Source organism: Schistocerca americana, chromosome 3, assembly GCF_021461395.2.
Source record: "Schistocerca americana isolate TAMUIC-IGC-003095 chromosome 3, iqSchAmer2.1, whole genome shotgun sequence".
In the NCBI taxonomy this organism is placed as follows: Eukaryota; Metazoa; Arthropoda; class Insecta; order Orthoptera; family Acrididae; genus Schistocerca; species Schistocerca americana.
In genome coordinates, this window is record NC_060121.1 from 793,990,461 (window position 1) to 794,008,399 (window position 17,939).

The 17,939-nt window shown below is 43.5% G+C and overlaps 1 protein-coding gene across 1 annotated transcript in view; it reads right to left on the minus strand.

Moving 5' to 3' along the window:
• Window positions 1–17,939, minus strand: part of LOC124606406 (sodium/hydrogen exchanger 3) — a 600,846-nt gene that overhangs the window by 148,863 nt on the left and 434,044 nt on the right. Inside the window, exon 2 of the mRNA XM_047138386.1 lies at window positions 9,103–9,563. Coding sequence (XP_046994342.1) covers window positions 9,103–9,563 — 461 coding nt within the window. The remainder of the gene's footprint in view (window positions 1–9,102; window positions 9,564–17,939) is intronic.

The following is a 17,939-nucleotide window of genomic DNA, read 5'->3' on the forward strand; positions in this document are numbered from 1 at the left end:
GCTCTTCAATCTGATTTCTGATTAGTTTAAACAATTGGCTTCTTAGAGCAAGAGTTTTCATCTGGAGATCTCGGAGTTTTGCCGAACATAAAATATCATGTTTATGTTACATGCACTCCATCTCCAAGTGACAGTTTCAGTTCAGGGTGACTTTACAAGTCTCCACCCTGTAGTGCAGGAAAAAAACCTACAGCCGAGCTCACCATGTAACTGTCAAAGTTTCTCATTTAGACCCTGCACCTACATCTACATCAACTCCACCAGCCACATAATGACGTGTGGTAGGGTGTATTTTTGATATCACAAACTGATGCCTCCTCCTCTGTTCAGTCACAAATGGCACATGGCAAGAATGACTGTCGGTAAGTCTCTGTATTACCCCTAATTTCTTGAATTTTCTTGTCATGGTCATTGCAAGAGATGTACATGGGAGAAAGTGGGAGGTAGTAATATGTTGTCCAACTCTTTCCACAAATCACTCTCTTGAAATGCACAACACCTCTCTTGTAGTGTCCGTCACTGTAGTTTGTTGAGCATCTCTGTAATGCTCTCATTCCAGCTAAATGATCTTGTGATGAAATGCCCCACTGTTTGTTGGATCCCCCCCCCCCCCTCTCTCTCTCTCTCTCTCTCTTCTATGAGTTCTACCTGGTAAGTATTCCAAATCGATGAACAATACTCTAGAATTGGTCAAATAAGTGCCTTGTAAGACACTTCCTTCATGAATGAGTTATGTTTTCTTACGATTCTTCGTATGAACCTTAGTCTGACATCTGATTCTTTTACTATTTGTTTTACATGGTCATCCCACTTAAGGTCGCTCTGGATATGTACTCTCAGATATTTTATGGTAGATACTGTTTCCAGACATTTGTCATAATTTACTCAGCACCACAGGATCCACTCATGCCTCAGAATGAGGGTACAAGCCAATAACTGTGCTGAGAACCCACGAATGTGGTTAGCTGTGGTGATGACCACTTTCAGAAATCTTTAAAGTAACTGAGATTTGTCTCCGATCCTAGGTGACTGATGTTTGTGCTGATGTGAGTGATGATTTCCAGCTGACTTCAACTTGAGCTTTCGGTTGCTACTAGGGGGGCCTTGGTGCAGAATTCCTTCCAGGACGGACACTGAGTGCATAATGGTTTGTTTCCCCTCATGTGAGGCTACTTCCTCAAGAGGGTCAATCAAACTTCTAATGTTCAAGCTACCTTCAGCCAGAAACATCTTTTTCCCTTTCTACTGACATCCAGACAAAAACGAAGTTGAAACCACTGCTCAGTGAGAACATGCAAGTCCTACCAGCTCTGCTTCATCACAGTGAGGCAACGCCTCACACATATATGTTATATATACTGGAACAGCCTTTCGCCAATTTACCATATAGGAAATTTTCTGCAAAATAAATCTAGACTAGATACCACGTGCCAGTCATCAACAGGTGACCATTTGGTGCTAGGTCAGTATTCTTTGAGGAGCACACCGGCAATAGAGGAAACTCTATCTATATCTACATCTACATCTATGCTCTGCAAACCATTGTGAAGTGGATGGCAGAGGCCCACTGTACCAGTGCTTTTGAGGCCCAATGTACCAGTTACAAGTGACGGAACTTTAATAGCGGCAACTATTTATTTACAACTCGTACAAAATAGATACGTGTTTCAAAGTTTTACTGACCTTCGAAGTAGTCACCAGCATTGTGTATAACCCATTCCCAGTGATGTGGAAGTTATAGGATACTCTTAGCAGTGCCATTTGTGTTGACAGTTCGAGCGGCGCGGTTTATTGCTCGACGAATTTGTAGCAGTTCTGAAGCAAATACTGTGGAGTGTTTCCTTCAGTTTAGAAATCAAGTTGAACTCACAAGGGCTTAAGTCAGGGGAGTGCTGTAGGTGGTATAGCACTTAGCAGCCCCATCAGTCAAAGAAATTACTAACAGCTTGCATTGTGTGTGCTTGAGCATTGTCCTGCAAAATAATGGACAGGTCCTGCAGAAAGTGTTATCACTTCTGTCTCTATGCTGTTCATTTTTTGAGCACAACCTATGACCAGCTTAGAAACAGAAGTGATGACACTTTATGCAGGACCTGACCATCATTTTGCAGGGCAAATCTCAAACACGTACAGTGCAAACTGTTACTGATTTGTTTGACTGATGGGGTGCTAAATGCTATACCACCTACTGCACTCCCCTGAATTAAGCCCTCGTGAGTTCAACTCAATTTCTAAACTGAAGGAAACACTTCACAGCATTCGCTTCAGAACTGCTACAAATTTGTCGGGCAAAAGAGCATGCCGCTCAAACTGTCAACACAACTGGCACTGCTAAGGGTAACCTATTACTTCCACATTGCTGGCAATGGGTTATACACAATGCTGGTGACTACTTTGAAGGTCAGTCAAACTTTGAAACCTGTATCTATTTTGTACGAGCTGGAAATAAATAGTTGCCAGTATTAAAGTTCCAATCCTCATATTAGGGCTTTTTTCCCGTTCCAGTCATGTATGGACCATGGGAGAGCTAATTGTTTATATGCCTCTGTGAGTGTTGTAATTAATGTAATTTTATCCTCACGATCTCAATAGGAACAATATATAGGGGGTTGTAGTATATTCCTAGAATCATCATTTAAAACCAGTTCTTGAAACTTTGTCAGTAGACTTCCTTGGGTTAGTTTGCATCTGTGTTTATGAGTCTGCCTGTTCAGTTCTTTCAGCAGCACAGCGACACTCTCCCATAGGTCAAACAAATCTGTGACCATTCGTGCTGCCCTTCACTGTATACATTTAATATTCCCTGTTAATCCTATTTGGCTGGTTGATTTTTTTTATATATTTATTTATTAATTTTTTTTTTTTTTTTTTTTTGGGGGGGGGGGGGGGGGGGGGGGGAGGGTGCTGGACCAAACAACGAGGTCATCAGTCTCTTGATCGAAGAGTGGTGTATGCAGAAGGAGAGACATCCACCAAGAATGTTTCCTGGTCTGGTCAGGTGAGGAGGCTAAAAATGTAATGGACATCTTTTGTACCGTCAATAATAAAAGCAAGTTTGAGGTACGGAAGTCAGCAGGTGGGCACCCCTGGTGTTCTCCATGTTACAGGAAACTTCTCACCTGCACCTGTCCCACCCGTGATCCATGACAGTCAAGAGTACACACTATTCAACAGAGTGTGACACACAGAATAGAAAATTGGGTGCAGCAGAAAGGAGGCAAAACAAATCAACTACAGCAGAGTAAAAGAGTGATGAAAGAGTAGCCTCATCAAGGAAGTAGAGTTAGGGATCCCCTAGACCTAGCTTACAGTGGGAGACCCCCCCCCCCCCCCCCCCTAAAATCCTCAACGACCCAGTCCTGCTCTGGAGGACTTATAACTGAGAAAAAATACCACTTTCACAGAGAAAACTGAGAACCAGGTCAATTATCTGTGAATTGTCTGCCAATATTAGAGGAAATGAATCTGGAAGCACAAACTTAGCATGAAGGACTAAAAGGAGGGTGCATTGCACCAAGATCTGAGCCACTCTCTGTAAGGCTTCACAACCAGAATGTGGGATTCGTTCGTTACATATAGGAAAACTATGGGTTAATCTGTTATGATCAATGTGGAGATGACACAGGACTGTGGATTCCTTCTGGAATGCTGCAGTAGTGTCCTTGATTGTGCAGAGTTATTTAGAAGGGGTATCAGCCCACCAGATGACATTCAGTTTCCGAACAAGCAGAGATTACCTGTGCACCCAAAAATTCACACTCAGGGATAGCAAAGCGAAAGGGGAGCGAGTAAATGCTGCTCTAATCAAAGGGTCGGCCAGTTCATTTCCTGGGACACCCAGATGACTTGAGACCCAGAGCATGACAACTGAGCAGGCAGCATGACGAAGTTCAGCAAGAAGGTCATGAACAGTGGAGACCAAAGGGTGACAAGAATACCATTGGCAAATAGCCTGAAGACTGTTCATCAAGTCAGTACATATCAAAACATGGTCAAGGAACACTCGCTTAAAAAAATGGAGGGCTCTGATAACGGCTGTCAGCTCTGCCATAAACACACTAAATGTTCCTGGGAGTTAGTAGCATTCCATACCAGCAGGAGATGTAGAAGCATATCCCATGTAATCCACAATTTTAGAGCAGTTGATGTAAAATATGATAGCACCTTGGATCTCTTGAAGAACTGGATGATGAACAGATGCTGAAAGGTCTTTGGGGGCGACTGAGACTTTAAGACCTTGGAAGAAATCAGTCCTAATCCATAGCTTGAGCAACATCCAAGGCAGGCTGCGTAAAAAACATGGGGAGCACAATCCATGGACTGGAGATGGAGATCTTGGCAGAGAGAAGCGAGGCATATTCCAAATGGTAGTTCCTCACAAGCACAGGAATCAGGAAACGACACAAGGGATACATGTGATAATAACGGAACTGTCGAATAGTGATGGTAAAGGAGATCAAGAGCTAGTACCATCGAATCTGAAGGGGGAAGATCGCCACTTCAGCAAGGAGACTGTCTACAGGATCAATAAACCTTGCCACTGTAGTCCAGTCAATATGAAACCAAGGTTCAGTAAATATGGATAAAGTGTAGCACAATCTACACCCCAAGATGGGTGGGCAAGGAAACAGAGAGCATTAAGCTTCTAAACACATTTAGTCTTCAGATGACGAATATTGAACAGACAGGTCAGCTTTTTATCAAAAAGGAGGCCCAAGAAATGAAACTGGACTACAACATCCAGTTGCTGGACACCTAAGCAGAGTGCTGGGTCAGGATGGACCGTGGTACAACAGCAAAAACGAAAGACCCCGTTTTTGTAAGGGAGAATTGGAAAACATGGTAAAAAGCTCATTATGTAGCGGCCCACTGGACTGCACATTGGAGCTGTTGTTCAGCAGAGGCTACCATGTGGCAGCTGTACCAAATACAACAATCTTTGAGATACAATGCAGGGGTGACCAGAGGCCCAACCGAGCTCAATAACCTATTAATGGCGATAAGGAACTCAACACAGAGCTCTGGTGGACGCCGTTATCTTGAATCCATGGGGAGCTGAGAGAAGTGCCGGATCTAACCCAAAATAATCGGTGGGATAAAACAGACAAATAAAAAGTGGTAGGGACCCTCAAAAGTGCCAGTTATGAATGGTGAGTAAAATTTGATGACGCCAAGTGATGTCATATGCCTCATACAAGTCAAAAAAGACTGCAGCAAAATGTTGACGTTTCCAAAAAGCCTGTTGGATTGCTGTTTCCAACCTAAGCTGATGTTCGATTGTGGATCGTCCCTCTAGGCAACCATGCTGAAAGGGAGACAATAGGCCCCAAGCTTCGAGGTACCCAGCATAATCTGCAAGCAACCATCCTTTCAAGAAGCTTACAGAGAATGTTGGTCAGGCTAATTTGGCAGGTAACTGTCAAGAGACATTGGGTTCTTTCCTGGCTTAAGGGTTGGGACCATTATGCTGACTCACTATTGCGAGGGGAAGGCTTGCAGCCAAAGCTGGTTGAAGACGAGATATTGACTTTGAGGAAATTCAAGTGTTGAATCATCTGATTGTGAACTGAAACAGGGCCCGAGGCTGTGTCGTGGGCCGAGGCGAGACCCTGAAGTAGTATAGGATTCAGCTTGATGAAGAGTGAAATGTAAAGGGATGTCTTCAGCTCAGCGCTTCTGCAGTAGAAACGTAGCTGGATAGGAGGAGGACACCAATGCTATCACAAAGTGGGTCGCGAGGTGTTCTGCAAAAACTGATAAATCAGTACAAAGATCACCCTGTAGGGCAGCACCACAAACAGCTTTTGAAATTTGGCAGTTCATAAGACTGTGGAGACTGGCCCACACCTGAGATGAAGAGGCTTGCGTCCCAAGAGAAGATATTGCGCTCCCAGCATTCCTTCTTACTGTGTTTAACTAAATAACGAGCCTTAGCATGAAGTTGCTTAAAAGCGATAAGGTTGGTCTGCAAAGGACGTCATTTGAATCGTTGCAGGGCTCATCGGCTATCTCGAAAAGCTATTGCAGTGTCTTTGGTCTGGAGCCCTGAAGAAACAGGAATGGCAGTTCCAGTGGCGCGGTGATTGCATCTCAGATGCCTTGCACAACCTCATGAATACAATCTGACAGAGAGGCAAAGAATATAACACCAGAGGCATGTCTCAGTATATGATGCTCAATATATTTGTGTTCTTGGATATTCTGATCCTTCTTGAAAACTGGGCAAACTGGCGAATGTGAAGGGTGATGTTCCATGCACTTGACACATAAAGGTGGCTCTTCAGGAGGACTATCTTTGTGACATGATCGTCCACAGTTGCTGCATTTTGGGTCTGCTGTGACCAGGAAAACATATGCCCAAAGCATAAACATCTGAAGCACCTCACAGGCGGTGGGACATACAGTTTCACGTCAGACCTGTGCACCATGACCTTAACCTTCTCTAGAAGGACGTTCCTTTAAAGGCTAAGATAAAGGTGTCTGTTTCCATATGATTATCCTTGGACCATTTTAATAGATATCTGATAAAATGACACCTCGCTGTTGGAGATTAGCTTGGAGTTCCTCATCTGTAAGTGTAAGATGCCTGTGGAAGATGATTCCTCGGACCCTGTTCAAAGTTTTGTGTACAGCAATGGTCATAGGTATGTCACCTAGAGGATAACGTGCCTGAAGAGCTGTAGTAGATTGGGCAGCAGAGGAAGTTTTAATTAATAACGCACAATTTCGCATTTTCCCCAGAGACTCCACTTCCCCAAATTTGTCTTCGGTGTTTTCAACGAAAAATAATGGTTGTGTTGCAGTAAAAGTATCCCCATCAGTACAATTGGGTGAAGTATTTTGCTCCAAGATCTCTGGCCCATTCCTCCTCCTATGGCGTATCCAGGAGGGAAACTTCGCGAGGTCGTATCTCTGTGCATTATAATGATCTTTACCATCTAAGAAGTCTGCTGGAGTCTTGTGCCTACCTGTGGAAGACAGTTTAATTCACTTCATGTGCGAATCTTCGGCTGTGGTATCATCCACTCAGAACACAGGCTCTCCTCATGATTGCCACGCAGCCACAGCAGTAGTTACCTGGCCTGTAAACCATTGCCTGGAGTCTCTGTGCCCCAACCATGAGGCACACTAACTCCTTGGCTTGAGTGGGGAATTTCCAGCTCAGGCACCAACAGTGTGATCCCTGCGTGGTCAGAAGGTGTGAAGGTACATGACGATCTCCCCATCACAACAGAATAGTTACCGTTTTGGGCGTAGTATCTTTCCAAGAAAGGAACGGGTGTAGTGAAAGAAGGTACAAAAGATGGACGACTTTCCCTGCATTATCCGCACTTCTGTAAAATTTGGAAAAGGAGTAGCAAGTCAGATCCAACAATGGGGCCATGTAGTTAAGACTGAAAAGTTGTAAAATGCCAGAAGGGAAGAAAACGATGGTCCAAAAATCATAAATCAGATCCAAGGACAATCGGTACCAAGAAGATCATCCAATGGAAAGGTAGATGCGAAAAAAGGATACTAGAAGGATAGACTTGCAGCATGGAAATAGAAGTAGTGCTGCAGGGGTGAGGGCGCCTAGTGGCCAAGCACGAACTCGCAAAAATGATGTGAGCCTCCTGGGTGGCGTTAGTCCTATTTTGTATGGGTCCCACACACTTGAGCAGTATTCTAGGATGGTCGCACGTATGATTTGTGAGTAATCTCGTTTGTAGATTGACTGCATTTCCCTAATATTCTACCAATAAACTAAAGTCTGCTTCCTGCTTTACTCAGGACTGGGTCTACGTGATCTTTCACTTCATGTCGTTACTAAGTGCTACACCCAAGTATTTTTACGAGTTTACAGATTCCAGTGGTACAGTCCATAGTGGGTACATGAAGGCGGTCAACAGTTGCCAACCCAACTGTTTGACGAAACCTATGTGGAGCTGCAACAACGAACTTAAATTCGGCAAACCATGCTAGGCTTTTCCCTGCACAGATGCAATGAAGAGATACCAGTAATCAATTTCTATCTGCAATGCTTAATGCTTATTTAGTTCGTTTTCTTAAGTTCTCCACAGATAATGTTCATGATAAACGTTATGATGTTTAACAGGTCATACGAACCAGAGTTGCACACATGAATTATACACATGTATATGACAATACATGCAGGCCGTTTACTTGAGTGCGAAGTTACTCAAAAATATTATCCTATGTGAGATCAGCGAATGAAAATACGAAATGTACGTTAATCTTATTAACAGAATCCTCCGTCGGTTCTTGGTAGAACAACATTATAATAAATGAAAAGCACCAGTTTGCTTTTTTTTCTACAATATTACGTTTATTGTTAACCGGTTTTCGGCTTACAAGGCCATCTTTAGACAGTAAATGTCTGAAAATGTCTGAAGATGGCCTTGTAAGCCGAAAACTGGTTAACAATACAAGTAATATTGTAGGACAAAAGCAAACTGGCGCTTTTCATTTAGTACGTTAATCTACTGATTCGGCTGCTCGTAAAGTTAGAAAATATATAAAAGATGCAGTAACTGAACATAATGATTAAAGGGATTTACAATAAGATTGTTACAGTTTTAGTTTTCATGAATATGCACGTCCATAGAGTGACATCACATCTTGTTTGTATGTTACGTAAACTGGAGACGTCAGAATTTTGATAGTACAACAGTAGATGAGCCTTTTCCTCAAAGTTTAAATAAAGGACATTTGTCCAAAATTTATTAAGGACTGTAACGAAGCCGTGATTCATTATTTTGTATGGTGAAATTTGGTACAGAGACTGACAACAATACATCTGCTAAAAAAACTAATTCTTCGTCCTGATTCAAATCAAATGGCAGATCATTGACAAAGAACAAAACCAACAAAAGACACGGGATACAACTCTGTGAAAAGCACTTGTGGTGCCTTTCAGATATTCCAGCGCAGATTTCAACGTTACTTGGTGATATTCACATATTCCTACGTCTGCCGACTAGAAGCTATTACTTCGCCAAATGCCGTTATGATTTTACGGGAACCTCATATTCCTATCGTTCTCCCGTCGCCTTCGCAGTAAGCTTAACGTCTTAGAGAAGCGGGATGCTCGCGCTAACTTACCACTGTCACGGCGTCGTTGAGCAGCGATTCTCCAAAAACGACGATGTAGAGGATCTCGTTGACGTGGATCTCCTCGAACACGGCCAGCACCGCAACGGGGTCGACTGCCGAGATGAGTGCAGAGAAGAGGAACATGTCCAAGAGAGGCGTCTCGCAGCCGAAGAGGTCCGTCTGTCCCGCAGCCCAGAGCGACAAGCCGATAGTCAGCGTGTTGAAGATGGTGCCCACCACGGCGAAGAGCAGGATCGTGCCCAGGTGGTCGAAGAACAGCCGGTTGGGCATGAAGTATCCGGCGTCCAGGATGATGGGCGGCAGCATGTACAGGAAGAAGATGTCGGGCGTAAGGGTGCTCACGTGCACCTTGCCCGCGTAGAAGAGAATAGCCCCGATCAGCAGCCCCACCACGATCAGCAGGCAAGACTCCGGGAACATCTTGCTCACCTTCGGCGCCATGTGGAAGGCTGCACAGAAAGAAACGACGCAGCCGTCAGTTGTGGACTACTCTCTCCAGCTCTGAGCACCAAATACTGCATCTAACAACAGTATGACATTTATACAGAGGGATCCAAAAAAATGTATCCACTCTTTAAAAGTCCATAACTTGCAAACTAATTGACGGAGTTGTCTCATTTTTGGTGAAAGTGTAGCTTAAAGTCCAACTTAAAGATATCACTGTAGGTGTTCGAAATGGTCACCATTAACATACACACACAAACGATGCCGCCGAACTGCAGCACGTGTTCAGTTGGATATTTGCACATCAATGTACGATGGATTCTCGAAGTTCATCCAATGTGCGTGGCTTTTGTCGATAAACGACGCCTTTTAGTGTTCCCCATAGGTAAAAGTCCAGAGGAGAGAGGTCTGGGGAACGTGGTGGATACTCCACAGCACCTCTACGGCCTATCCATCTTCCTGGTAGATTTTCGTCGAGATACGCCCTAACACGATTTTGGTAGTGGGCTGGGGCACCATCTTGTTGAAAGTAAACTCTTCCGTCTCCATACAAGTCTCGGATGGCATGTAAAATGGATGTCTGAGGCTTCTCACCGGTAACTGTGCCGCCAAAGAAGAACGGCCCAATCAAGCCCCGGTAAGACAACCCAAGCCACTCATTTACTCCTGGAAAATTCATGGCTTTGTCTACATGGACGTTCGGATTTTCGGCGGCCCAGTAGATAAACGACGTCTTTTAGTGTTCCCCACAGGTAAAAGTACCATTAAGTTTGAACTGTGCCTCATCAGACCACACAATCATCTCTGCAAACTCTTCATCGTTGCGCACCATATTAGTAAACCACCCGCAGTACTCCATTCTACGATCTGGGTCGTCTTCGTTCATTGCGTGTAGCAATCGTGGGAAGTAGCACTTCCACTTTGCTGTCTTCAAAATTCGCCGAACACTTGAGCGACTCACTCCAGTTTCACGGGCACACTGTCTCACAGGCTTCTGTGGTGAGCGAGTGAATTGTTGTAACACACGATGGGAGTCAGCTGGACTTGTTACTGTTACAGGTCGTCCAGATCGTTGTTTGTGTACATCTTTAACACAGCCTTCGGCTTTAAATTTGTCTCGAATGCGACGAATCGTTAAACGTGTCGGTGGCTCTGTCTGAACGCTGACTATATGGCGACTGCCATCTGACAAAACAAAACAACGCAATACAACGCTTGTGTGGCGATTGCCGGAACTACAAACTATTACACTACCAAAGATGAGACAACTCCGTTAATTAGTTTGCCAGTTATGGACTTTTAAACAGTGGATACATTTTTTTTTTTTGACCCCTCTGTATTTATCGTCTAATGCTCTTGGACAATCACAACTGCGTTAAATATTACAAAAATATAAATTATAAACAACCAGTTAATTAAACAAAAGAGAAAAAATCAAAGACCTTCTATCCAATCAGATGCTTTAGTTCTTTCACAGATTCGGCAACGGCACGTACGGCGCAGTCCTGAACGATATGCGGCACTGTGTGCGTCATCTCAGTGCAATTACGGTTTGGAAAGTCTGGCCATCTTCGTCTGCAGAAAGCTGCAGCTGTTCACCGTCTCCCATATCCGATTCGGTTAGGTTTGTGCCAGATGGAGCCAGGAAGGTTGAAGCCTGAGAGTCTGATAGTGACGTTTTCAACTCGCGAGAAGCTTTGCTGGAGTGTGAATGATCACTCCGATTCATGCAGCCGCAGGATTGTAAGTGCTGTTTAACGAGCTCACAGCGGTTTCCCGGGCTGACGAGATTTCACTCGGATTGTAGAACCTTGCTGAGTGATACCATGTGATGGAAGAGAATGATTCTTCTGTGTTATTTTCCATAACCAAGAGAAAACTTACTGGTTTCTTATGAGTTGTGGGGTGACTTTTCTTAGCACTAGCAGCCAATGAACAGACGCAAGCAGAAGCGCACGATGATGGTTTTATACGTCTAGTAAATTTCATGAAAGAATAGAACATTTTTGCTGTTCTTACGTGGCTGGTAAACTTGATTATTCCAAGGATCGTATAAAGAATTCCAACAACGTACAGTTCATTGTTGACAGCCGTCTGAATTGGTCAGTGTATCAGCAGCGATTGGAAATGGAGGAAACCGAGTTTCGTGCCTTTACTAAACATTTTCATTTGAAAGTTTGGCACTGCCACACAAATCGAAACAGAACTGGATGATGTCCACGTGGACTCTGCGCCATCATTAGAGACTATTTACTTTTGTATTAATGAACTTAAACATGGTCGGACAAGCACCGAAGACGAGGCGCGCTCTGGGCGTCCAACTGAGGTCACCACAAAGGAATCCATTTGCAAAACCCATGATATGGTAAGGCGAGAGAGCTGAATAAAAATCTGTGATATTGTTGAGATAGGCATCTCAACTGAGATGGCTACGAGGACGATGTGTGTGAGGTGCTGCTATTGCTCAAAGTCGACCAAAAGCGCATCCGGCACAACATTTCAACACTACGTCTGGCGTTGTTTAACAGCAATCCGCAAGACTTTTTGCGCCCAACTGTGACTTTTGATGAAATGTGGATGCATCTTTCCACACCAGAGTCGAAACAATGGACAAAGTCTGGTGAGAGTGCACTGAGGAAGGCAAAGAACATTTTTTTTTAAATGAGAAATTTTTTTCAGTGATTACTTCAATTCTGAATTATAATTAATAACACAGAAATCACAATAATATTTTTAAAAACATGTGTCGTCAAAATTTTAAATGTGATGGCCACTGTAGTCTGGGATTCCCAAGGAATAATCCTCATAAATTATTTCGAAAAAGACAGAACCACAACTGGACTCTCTTATACTTGGTGGATGAATCGTTTTAAATTTGCACTGGATGAAAAACGATCAAGTTTGGTATGCAAAAAAGTGAGCTTTCAACAGGATACCGCTCCATCCAACACATCAGTGATAACTATGGCGGCAATGCATGAACTGGGCTTTGACTTGGTTTCTCACCCGCCCTGTTCACTAGACTTAGCCCCAAGTGGCTTCTTCCTGTTATACAACTTGAAACTTTGGCTTGCTGGAACGAAATTTTCATCAAATGTTGGAGTGATAGTTGTAGTCGACGAGTATTTTGCAGAGTTTGACAGAAACAATTTTTCCAGTGGGATGGAAAAGCTGGGAATCGCTGGACCAAGTGTATATCCCTCAACGTAGACTACGTCGAGACGTTAGGTAAGTTGTCTACGAGACAAATTTTTTTAGCTGTTTTACCAGATTTATCAAACAACCCTCGTATCACAATGTACACGATGGTTTGCCGAAGGTGAACAGTCAACAGGTGGAAGTGGGAACTGTTGAGCCATACAGTTGAATGAACAGTACTCTGTTGATGATAAGTAAAGCCAGCTCAGGGGTTCTCAGAGTGTTTGTATCGGATGCCTGTCGCATTCCAATTAGCTTCTGCAACAAATTAGTGTGGCTCTTCGCTTTTGCTACTCGTTTGCTAACACTGCTACTACTACTACTACTACCTCTACTACAACTATGCTATGGTCTAAACCAGGGGTTCCCAAACTTTTCCTCTGACGGAACACTTTATGAGAATTCCGATACTTTGATGAATACTTTCTTCTTTGAAAGTTAATAATTTTTTTTTAAATGAGAAATTTTTTTCAGTGATTACTTCAATTCTGAATTATAATTAATAACACAGAAATCACAATAATATTTTTAAAAACATGTGTCGTCAAAATTTTAAAAAAAGGCATGTTATTAAAAGGTTTTCGCGGAACACTTATTCACTTCCTATGGGACACCAGTGTTCTGCGGAATACAGTTTGGGAAACACTTGTCTAAACAATATCGAGAAGTAGGTTTTCGACCAGGAAAACTTTTTTTATCATTTTATATGCAATCATATTATGACAAGGGCAGCGTCCAAATACTGGCTGTTTAAAACCAAGTTCTGTCTGCACGAGAAGCTAAGACAAACGGCGGGATAGAATTTCATCAGTCTTTCAGGACATTTGTTAAATAACATGTACGTCTACACTCCATAAATTACTATGAAATGGGTGGAAAAGGGTACTCCTCAACCTGCCAGTTCTTAGGGCTACGCGTAAGAATCACGGGAAGAATGATTGTTTAAACCCCTTTGTATGCGCTGAATCAAGCCTACTCTTGTTTTAATGATCTCCACGGGAGCGATCCGAAAGAGGCTATGATAAACCTAAATTTCTTACTTAAAACTGATTTTTGAAACTTTATTAAATAGGCTTTCACGGGATTGTTTGCGTCTACATTCAAGCGTCCGCCCGTTCAGTTTTTACGGCACTTCCCTGAAGCTCTCCGAAGTAACAAACCAACCTGTGGCCATTCGTGTGTGCACGCTGTCATGCCCTGTTTGCTACGGGCACCATACATTTGAGGAATACTGTAGGGTGGATCGTACGAGTATTTTGTGAGCAATCTCCTTTTAAGGCTGAGTTCGTTTTCCTAGCATCTTTCCAATGAATCGAAGCTTGCCATCTGATTTACCTACGACGGAGTCTATATCATTGTTCCATTACATATTTCTACAAATTACTACACCGAGATATTTGTATGAGTTAACAGACTGCGACTGTTACTGATATTTCAGTCATACAATGTTACGTTTGTTTCGTTTTGTAAAGTGCATATTTTTACATTTCTGAAGTTACCAGTCTTTGCACCACTACGAAACAGTATCAAGACATGACTGAATATTTGTGCACCTTTTCTGAGTATGCCAAAAGGGTTTACTTTTCTTGCTATACATTAGTGAGCGTTCACCCTCCCTTCACAATTATCACAGCAGCCCTGTTGTCAAATCCATCACCTCCGTGTTACAGAGATGAGAATAGTTGCTTCTTGTCAGCTTTCACCAGGTCGTCTACGGACCCACTGTCGCCGATATGGCTGCAATAAACAAGGCGAGACCCATCGTCGAAGACGACGGTATGCCACTCAATATCCCAGCTGACTCTGGTTTTACACCTTGCTACTGTTTGTTGTATGTGGTATGGTGTCAGCGATAAGCGACGCATGATCGCCAGGATCTCAATCCAAACTCCAATAAGTAATCTGTTCCGAACGGTTCGAGCTCATGCTCTGTCTAAAACCTCTGCCTGGATTTAGCTGTTGTCATTCTTCTATTCGTCACAGCCAATCGGACAATCCTACAACCTCCTCGTGGTTTAGTCCTCCTACACAGTCCTGTGCCTGTTCTTCTTGGCACCACCAGTTCTGTAATCAGTAAACTACAGCCAACTATATATACAGGGTGTTACAGAAAGATACGGCTAACCTTTCAGGAAACATTCCTCACACACAAATAAAGAAAAGATGTTATGTGGACATGTGACCGGAAAGGCTTAATTTCCATGTTAGAGCTCATTTTAGTCTCGTCAGTATGTACTGTACTTCCTCGATTCACAGCCAGTTGGCCAAATTGAAGGAAGGTAATGTTGACTTCGGTGCTTGTGTTGACATGCGACTCATTGCTCTACAGCACTAGCATCAAGCACATCAGTACGTAGCATCAACAGGTTAGTGTTCATAACGAACGTGGTTTTGCAGTCAGTGCAATGTTTACAAATGCGGGGCTGGCAGATGCCCATTTGATGTATGGATTAGCACGGGGCAATAGCCGTGGCGCGGTACGTTTGTATCGAGACAGATTTCCAGAACGAAGGTGTCCCGACAGGAAGACGTTCGAAGCAATTGATCGGCGCCTTAGGGAGCACGGAACATTCCAGCCTATGACTCGCGACTGGGGGAGACCTAGAACGACAAGGACACCTGCAATGGACGAGGCAATTCTTCGTGCAGTTGACGATAACCCTAATGTCAGCGTCAGAGAAGTTGCTGCTGTACAAGGTAACGTTGATCACGTCACCGTATGGAGAGTGCTACGGGAGAACCAGTTGTTTCCGTACCATGTACAGCGTGTGCAGGCATTATCAGCAGCTGATTGGCCTCCACGGGTACACTTCTGCGAATGGTTCATCCAACAATGTGTCAATCCTCACTTCAGTGCAAATGTTCTCTTTACGGATGAGGCTTCATTCCAACGCGATCAAATTGTAGATTTTCACAATCAACATGTGTAGGCTGACGAGAATCCGCACGCAAATGTGCTATAACGTCATCAAAACAGATTTTCTGTGAACGTTTGGGCAGGCATTGTTGGTGATGTCTTGATTGGGCCCCATGTTCTTCCACTTACGCTCAATGGAGCACGTTATCATGATTTCATACGGGATACTCTACCTGTGCTGCTAGAACATGTGCCTTTACAAGTACGACACAACATGTGGTTCATTAACGATGGAGCTCCTCCACATTTCAGTCGAAGTGTTCGTACGCTTCTCAACAACAGATTCGGTGACCGATGGATTGGTAGAGGCGGACCAATTTCATGGCCTCCACGCTCTCCTGACCTCAACCCTCTTGACTTTCATTTGAAAGCTCTTGTCTACGCAACCCCGGTACCAAATGTAGAGACTCTTCGTGCTCGTATTGTGGACGGCTGTGATACAATACGCCATTCTCCAGGGCTGCATCAGTGCATCAGGGATTCCATGCGACGGAGGGTGGATGCATGTATCCTCGCTAACGGAGGACATTTTGAACATTTCCTGTAACAAAGCGTTTGAAGTCACGCTGGTACGTTCTGTTGCTGTGTGTTTCCATTCCATGATTAATGTGATTTGAAGAGCAGTAATAAAATGAGCTCTAACATGGAAAGTAAGCGTTTCCGGACACATGTCCACATAACATGTTTGTTTCTTTGTGTGTGAGGAATGTTTCCTGAAAGTTTGGCCGTACCTTTTTGTAACACCCTGTATATGTTACCTGTCGGTATGGTGCTCCCATGTCCCTCGTGCCAATGTTCGACCTTTCACAAAATACAAGAGAAGGCGATAAGCTGCACGTGTTTGTTCTGTGGGTGTGTTGTACTTCGACCAGCACCTGAAAACTTTCACTAACGTTAGACGCAGCCAAATTCATCACGTACTCGCACCATTCATCTGTAGGAACGGCGTTTATCTGTGCAGAAAATAAGCTAATATAAGGATAAAATTTGAATAAATATACCCCACAGGCAGTGGAAATAATGGTGTACCAGTTTGGTAGCATTTGGTCAAGGTCTTCATGGTGTAACATTTTCCATTTCTGTCAGTGTATTATTGTCTTTTTTTTCCTTTATTGTTATTTTATTCCCCTCGTCCGTATGGGTGGGGAGGGGGGGGGGCTATTAGCGGTACATTGAATCCGCTGTTCACCCAAGGGAACAAGGAAAACTAAGACGAAAAAAAATTCTAACATAAAGACGAGATATTTACAAGCGAATTAAAAAAAAATTGAAGATAAAATCAATGGAAGGTTTTATATTTAAAAAAATTGACTTTCTTTGTTTAAAACAGGAGTAATAGAATGTAAAACGAAAAACAATAAGAATACATTTAAAACATGATTAAAACGCTGATCGTAAAAAAAGCACTTTACTGTCACTAAAATTGGAAGGACCTGTCCTGGGAAAGGGGGGAAGGGGGGGGGGTGGAACGTCGGGCTTGAGGAGGGAGGGAGGCGGTGGTATAAGAATGGAGGATTAATGCGTAGTGTCAATGGAGAAGAGATGCATGTTGGGAGACATGTAAGGAGGAATAGTTTGGAGTGTCAAGAATGGTTCAAATGGCTCTAAGCACTATGGGACTTAACATCTGAGGTCATCAGTGCCCTACACTTAGAACTTCTAAAACCTGACTAACCTAAGGACATCGTACACATCCATGCCCGAGACAGCATTCGAACCTGCGACCATAGAAGCAGCGCGGTTCTGGACTGAAGAGCCTAGAACCGCTCGGCCACAGCGACCGGCTTTGGTGTGTCCTAAGGCCGTAATTTGAAGGGGAAAAAGGGAGTTGGCAAAGAAAGAGGAAAAAGAAAAGGGATCTAGGAAATATGGGAAGGGAATGAAAAGGGAGTACTGATGAGGAGGAATGGATGGGGTGGATTTATAGCTGCTAGGAAGAGTAAATGTTGCAGCGGAGTTCACGATGAAGGGGAGGGAGACGGTTGAAATTTCGTTGGGAGAGGATTTTAAGGGTGTGCAGGCGTAGTATTTGTTTGATGTGTCGGTAGAGGCGTGCAGTTCACGAGGATTGGAAATGACAGGGGACACAATATGTTTATTAGAGTCGAATTTTCGGATGGTGTAGGTTGTTTGAAGGCGTTTATTGTAACTGAGAAGAAATGAAAATTTCGTAAGATATTTAAGTATACATTTGGGGGAGGCAGGCAGATGCAGATAGCGAGCGTAGTGCGTAATGTTCAAGAGTCTGGAGAGACTTACAGAACGT